Genomic DNA, 8141 nt, shown 5'->3' on the forward strand with positions numbered 1-8141 from the left:
GAGTTATCTTTCGTGGCGGTCACTGTGCTCCAAGGCCTCCAAGGCCATTTGAAGACCTTGACGAATGTCAACGTAGATAAAAGAAAAAAAACGCGGAGGGAGATACGCGCGTCCGAAGCCTTTATCTCAGGGGGGTAGTCGCGCCACGAACTGCCACGAGGTTCACGTGCCTTTCCCCGATTCGGCGCTCCGATTAGCCGGCTCTCTGTATTCCACGCGGAATTCCATCTGAAACGATGAGGCTCCAGCGGATGCTGCTCATCGTCGGCTATCTGATGCGCTATCACATCGCCCGTTCAATAGCCGGTGAGTACGAATACATACGTACTCGCAGGTATACATATGTTTCCCGGCACACACCTGCCGCCTTTGTAATTAATTTTCAATGAGAATATATGTTATTATTTTGTATTTATTAAACTGTAAAAAACTGTTTATTATTATTATGTTTTGCTATTGTTAAATTGTATCAAAAATATTATTTTTCGTTGTTACGTTTAACGCATTCTGTATTTGGAAAATGTACAAATACAAACGTGCACGTGTTGAAATTTGAGAGAAGGATTTGACCGCGTGGAGCTAAATCCGACGCTCGGAAAATAAATGTGTATGCAGAATTATAACGTGTAAACGCTCACAAGTTCATCTGAAATAATACTGTGAAGATTAACTCTTCAGATTTCTCAATCTTTTTTTAAATATCTAAAAAAATATCTCTATCATGTTTCATTGATTTTTTAAAATACATTTTGAAAAATCGATATAGCAAAATCTTAGAGATATATAGAGATAACGAAGCGGTTAATTTGATTTAACAATTGATAGAGGAGAAGATGGATAGAGAAAATTAGCTCCTATTTATATTTTAAACAATAACTTGATTAATAATTAATATTTAAACTTAAAACGTAGCATTATCAAAGTGTTGTTTACTCCATTCTAAAGTCAAGGTTACAAAACATTTTATTACTTAGAATATTATTTAGAAAAATACACAACAAACAATGCTAGAAGAGAATTTGAGAGGCCATTATTATTATTACTACAGAAGTGAAAATGTGATCTTCCACAAAAATAGATTTCAGAAATTGATTTTGTATAAAAGAAAAACATTATTTAGTTACAAAATTAACAAAAAAGTAAAATATTGCAGAACGTTTGTAAATGCACACAATAATTTCTTCTGCTGATTACTAAAAATCTATAGAATATATAACATAAATTATAGATTAATAGAATTATAATTAATTCATTGAATAATTATTTTGATATGAAAACCTCGAGGCCGCCAACAATCAACACGCTTAGAAAGCCATATTAGCAAAATGCTACGCTATTATTTAATGCCATGCTTTTATTTAATGCCAAGCTATTGTTTAATTTTACTTAACTTAAATGGATTTTGTTTAAAGTCATTTATAACATATTCAAATATGTAATATATTCAGGTGATAATATGCTCACGTTTGAGAAGAATGAGAGATAATATGCAATTAAATATACAAAGTTTAATTAAATATCAACTTTAAAAATGTTTTTAAATGTTTAAGATAAATGCTTTATAATAAATGCTGGTTATTGCGTATTGATATATTAGCGTCACGGTATAATGGAGAATTACTGAACAAATAATTTTAAAGTAATCTAGAATTTGCCACTTAATAATGGAGATTAAGAGGAGCCATTATACTTTTATGATGGGTGGCTAATATCACTTATCCTCTAATTAAATGAGACATTTACAAAAAAGTAAATAAAAAATTTCTAGAAATGCGAACAAATTTCTCTTGTTTAAAAAGAATCATTTTTTCTTCCTTTCTTTATATCCTTTCTATAAATGTCACATTACTTTATTACCGTTTCTTCATATTTTATAACAATGATTTTACTTAAAATTTAATTTTAATTTTAACTTTAATTACAATTTTTACACGGTTTAAAACAGCATTTATAATATATGTTTTTTTTAAATTATATACGTACCGTAGCTTTAATTTATTGCCATTCGCAAAATATAATTAATAAATATAACTAAATATATTGTACTCTGTGGCAACTTTGAAGTTTGATAAGAGTAATAAATATTGTACACTATGGAAATTAGTAGAAGAGATTTATTATAACTTCTCTTCCTCTCTCAGCGTTCAAACCTTTTGTCATATGCCATGAAAAAATGGCACACGTTATAAAATATAGTTGTAAAATGTAATACTGTATACTCATATATTTTATAATTCTAGAGTTAATATAATTTACTTTTAATTTAATTTAAGCTTTTAGGTATATTTATTTAGTAATTTGATTATATGTTTTAATGTTAAAATATTGATTATATGTTTTAATGTTAAAATAAAAACATTAGATTTAAAAATTACATTATTTAATACTCAATATTTTTTAAAACTTAAAATTCTAAGTTAGTCTCTATGTAACAAGATTCTTTATTTTTTCTTTATATTAAACTTATATCTAATATATCTTCAATAATTTTGTACATTAATATTCTTATTTTTTAATATATATTTTTTAATATATATTCATTTTTAAGAAATTAAATTGTAATTTACAAAAATACTCAGATTTTTATTAAAAATTTTTATTAAACATTTTGGTAAATATTAATATTATTATTAAGATAAGTGTATTCCAAAATATTCACTGCCAATACTGAAAATTTATACTTAATGTTACATATATGTATACCACAATTTTCAGTATTGGCAATAATTATCGAAATGCAGTCTAGGATAAGGAAATAAGAAGTACTATTAGATATGAAGTACAAAATATTTCTCAATATTTAAATGTCTATTATAAAATATTTCTGGCCAATTAAAAATAATACGATATATTTATTTTTAAGAGTTATAAAGATAATGAGAGATTAAAGCAACGATAAAAATAATGACTAAATTCATTATTATTACCAAAAAAAGTAACGACGTAAGTGACATGATACTCTTCGCAATCCTGGAAATAAATTTTTTCTTTAAATATAAGCACATTTATTATTAATAACTCGTTAAGTTTCTTTTGTTTACTTTACGATAATATATTATAATATCGTACTATATTTTTATTTATTCGTTGTTAAACAAACGATTATTATATGTTTGAAAATTATAACATCATACAACCAACATTTAATTATCGAGGGCGATAATCTAATATTGACAAAATTATAATCTAATATTGTCAATGTTTCAGTCTTCAAAGGTATTGAATATCTGGAGGAAAATTAATTCTTGGATATTATAACATTGTTAGCATCCGGTGCATAATAATAGATAAAATTCAGCGCAGATTATACGACATCAGTGGTCGCTGTATACTGTAGATAAAGTGCTTAATACCGCCATTCGATGTTGCATTTACAAATATGTTGTAAGTAATCGCAATACTTGTAAATCCATTTGCACATTTATAATAGTCGATGCGTACCTGAAACGCGTATTCTTCATTGGAAACAATTTATTATATGTATTCAATGTAATGTACAGTAAGATAATTTATAAAAATTATTCCTTTATAACTGATTTATTTTTTCTTTATTATTTAAAAAAATGGATCGATATTTTTAATTTAATCTGCATAAAAATATTGTACGATTTACAGACACGTTGAAATCAATCCGTTAATATTGAATGAATGATACGATTAACTGTAATAACAATTAATAACTCAACACATTTTAATTGGTTACCTATTAATTAATTTATATAATATGGTAACGGAAAGAGATAAAGGGATACGAAGATAAAGCAATGCAATTGATTTGCTGAATTAATGACGCTTTAGCGGACACCTTGCTAACGAGGAGCTTATTGTTCGCGATTTCAAAAGAATCTTCGAATGTACATTCTGTCAATTCAAGAATCGATTCGTTAAAAAAATGCTAAAAAGACATTACATTTTTGTTACATTTTTTCTATTTGTTAGTATTAAATCTTATTGTCTGGGCATGTTTTATGTTGTACACATAATACACAATATGTAGAATAAAAATAAATGTTCTGAAAATGTATACGTTTTGTTTAATTAACTGCACTGAAAAAAATATAGTCAATTTTAATAAATATTTAGTTGAATACTGTCAATTAAATATTTATTAAATATAAAGGTATATTTATTTGATACAAGAAATGTTAATTTGATTTAATAATCTTTTTTTTTATTGAACAAATATTTACTTATTGTAAGTAAATTTAGTTGGCAGTATTGAATTAAATATTTATTAAAATTAATTATATTTCTCAGTGTGACATTATTAACATATTGTAGAAGAACTATATATATTACATCTATTTTTTCTCAAAAACAATTTACTTGAAAATTTATTGGTAATTTAATTTCCTTTGTAATTTATGAAAGTAATTTTGACGAACGAATGTTTTTAACTTTACATTTATATTACAATGTAACACATGTAAAAATAAAATAATCTTTTTTATTTAATAAATTTTTTAAATCTTTATTAATTAAAAAATGAACATACCATACATATATACATTTAAATACTTGTAAATAGTACAAAATTGTAAAACCGCAGTAATAGTGTTCCAAAATTTGATTATTAGATTCTGCAGATAAATGTTTCTGGGTCACACACTGAATACAGAAAATATCGCACAGCAGTTTGTTGTATTGATATATACTATATACGTTGCGGTGTGGTCGCAAGCATTTGAAAATCTAATTAAAAACGCTTTCGTCAGACATGGTTAGAAACAAAAGGAATTTTTTGAATAGAAGTTCTTCACGCTCACGTAATGACTTGTACAATTGCAACGAATCGTAAGAATAGTCGAGCAGAAAAACTGAAGTCACTTATTATTTTGCGTTCGTTTGCGGTAACTGAGCAAGCATTTGTCCTAGAAAAAGAACTGTACTTAATTCAGAGTTCGTGCAGTAAACTTCCAATTTTATAGTAACATAGATACGTAGAATGACAATTAGGAAGTTACTGAAATTAAATAATTATTATTTTACAAATAACAAATAGAATGAAATAGATTGAATACCGCTCGGAAAAATCTGTTACTTTTTTAAATAACAAGATTACACATTTATGAACTTATAAAAATGAATATTATGAAAGTTTTTTTCTCTTTTATAATAATTATCCCATAACCCAATTAACATGCAATTTGAAATATTGTTATTTAGACCATTTTTAATTAATTTTTTTAAAAAGAAGTACTATGTTTTCAATTTATTTCAAAGAGCTTAAAACGTTAAAAAATTTGTTGCTAATGTTTTTTTAGAAATTCATACTTTATATGGAATATTTCGTATACGAAGATAAATTGACACTGATATTGTTGCATATTATATGATCAATGTTATATAAGTAGAGCAAAAGATATCTTCAAAAGACATTTGTTATATACATGGCGTCATGGCACAAATGCTTTATTATGTGAAGTACCAATTTTGACATACTTGGCACCCGTACTTGACGTACTTGAATCTATTTATGCATCAAAGTGACGCAAAATTTTAACAGTTTTGCATCTGTATAATGAAACTTTCACATGTGTAGAATTGTAAAAGATATTAAATGTACATAATATCGAAGATAAGAAATCGATAATAAATATTATAAATAAATAATATCCTATAATATTAAATAAATCAATGGATATAATTCTGAATATTTTAAGTTGCATAGATATCAAGACATGATAGATTTTCTGAATAAATCGTTAAAATTAATTATCACAAGGATTCGCTGGCTGAATTGTTTATAATCTGCAATTTTAGTATCCTAGATAATTAAAGACCATAAGTACACATTGCCTGTACATAAAATGGAAAAAATTGACTTTTTCATTCTCACTACAAGCTTGATTGATTAACATCCTGTATTATCCCAGGGCTTCGTAACTCATCACGTGGCTACAATATTTATTTGTTTGCGCAATGTGCTATCCTATTTTCTTCACGTATCGATCTCTTGTCACACTCGTTACCTGCACCACGCTTTGTACCTTTTCACATTCGTCGCTTCCATATAGATTTCACCGGAAGACCCAAGATCAATACATCCCCTTTTGAAGGTATTTTGATCAGTTCAAATGTTTTTTTCAATTGCAATATTAAAAGAATAATATTTGTAATAATCAGATAATTCTAATGGACTAGTTTCAGAAAAATATATAATATTAATTGTTGAGCATAAAAATATATAATATTAATTGTTAAAATACATCCTCTTCTATTTTTTTAACTGTTTAATTCTACTATTTAAAATACTATTTTTTAAAAAGATTTATATGTTGTAACTCTTAAATATAAAATTGGTCGAGGCTACGCCAATTTTATTAATTTATTTAGTTCAATCTTGCCCGATCGAACGACGGTCCGATGAACTTTCACGACTGTCTAAAATAATGACCTAATATACAAATAGTTCTCACCGCACGAAATGAAATATTTTAGCTTCAACATGAATACGCAATATTATTGCATAATTGCACGAGATTAGTATAACTGGAGAGAAAATTATAATTTACAAAAAGTAAATTTTTTCTTACATTGATTTATCAAATAATTCAGTTTGATGGGTTCTAAAAATCGGAGAAAATAAAAATACGGTTCAATTTAAAATCAAACAGATTTTAAAATCAAATAGATCCTGATCTTATAATATGAATCACACAAAATAAATTCGAATTTAAAAAATATGATGATTTTACTGTGTCAAGTTTTTTTATATTGAGAATAAAAGATTACTTAAAAAATCATTTTTGTAAGTCTGGACCTTAGGTCACCTAAGACGCGCAAGGCACAGTCGTAATTACTCTAATTATGAATTGGGTTGTGGAACACATGGGTATGCATTCGTGTCATACGCGCAAATTTCCGCAAACGGATTCAATTAAAACGATCGTCTAATTTGACACGATTTCATTATTAAGGGAATGCGATAAATTGTACGATGATTGTAATTAGATTGATTTAAAATAACGAAGTGATTTAAAATAATCACATCGTTATTTTATTTTTTTTTTAAACAAATAATAGTAATTCGACTAAGGAAGAAAATTTATTGAAACATACTGAGAAAAGCAATTTTTCAATCATTGATAAATTTTTCATTTATGATTTCGATTACAGCACCTATGAGAGCGACAAGTCAGGCTTTATTGGATGAAAATGATATTACGTTTCGGGATGACAGCGATGATGACGTCACGACAGAGGACCCATTTCTCAAAAAGTGCATCGTAGATGGGAATTCCTATTTTCACAGTCAAACGGTAACGACTAACAAAATATACTAGCGATTTTTCCATAGAGAAAAGTTTTTTCCAATATTACGAAAGGAAATTTACAGAGAAAAAAATGTTAAAATGTTGATCCTCCAATCTCTCCAATCTTTACAAGAATTAATAAATACATAATAATTTATAAATAAATAAATAAATCAAAAATTATTTTAAAAAATTTAATAAAGAGTATTAACGCTTCGGTGCCACTCGATATCTCTTTGTCATGTATCTATCACGCTGAATATTGTGAGAAATATAATATCAAAATAAATATATTATATCAATTTTTTTCAATCGAAACATCAGACATTACACAAGAATGATAGTAATAAATAAAATGTATCTTCAGTAATAAAAAATATAGCATAGCAAAAAGTAATCTATAGTATGTCACACTAGAAATGATATTGAAGAGTTAAATATAACAGACATTTTTTATTTTAAATGTAAAGTAACAAAAATTATATATAAGAAACAAAAATCACGTGCTTACATGTTTAATAAAAATTCTTTTTCTCTCGTCTTTCTCTTCCTATCTCCTTCGTTTTCCTCGAATTGATTTTTTATTAAGTGTTAAGAAAGTGCTGAGAAGGATCATCATTTATCACAGCTTCAAAATCTTTAGCCTCATATCTCTGTAAGTAACTTTCTCAGAATTCTATTACAGTAAACTCTATTTAAACTGATGAATATACTGTGTAATCCATTTGGCTCTCTAAAGTTTTGTCCGTGAAAAGTTTTTCGTTTACACTTATATTATTTTCAATTATTTAAAAAATTTTAACATTTTAATATAAGAGATTATTATAGTGTGAAACTTTCAATTTTTTAATAAATCATATTAACAGAAAGTATATATATATATAT

At 26.3% G+C, this 8141-nt stretch overlaps 1 protein-coding gene across 1 annotated transcript in view; it reads left to right on the top strand.

Moving 5' to 3' along the window:
- Positions 1 to 165: 165 nt before the first annotated feature.
- The window catches only part of LOC108687685, a 9582-nt gene continuing 1606 nt past the window's right edge, over positions 166 to 8141 (top strand). The window contains exons 1-2 of the mRNA XM_018193598.1: positions 166 to 306; positions 7120 to 7262. Of these exons, the coding sequence (XP_018049087.1) occupies positions 237 to 306; positions 7120 to 7262 (213 nt within the window). The 5' untranslated portion in view covers positions 166 to 236. The remainder of the gene's footprint in view (positions 307 to 7119; positions 7263 to 8141) is intronic.

The sequence above is a fragment of the Atta colombica genome, unplaced genomic scaffold (genome assembly GCF_001594045.1).
Source record: "Atta colombica isolate Treedump-2 unplaced genomic scaffold, Acol1.0 scaffold210, whole genome shotgun sequence".
NCBI classification, from domain to species: Eukaryota; Metazoa; Arthropoda; class Insecta; order Hymenoptera; family Formicidae; genus Atta; species Atta colombica.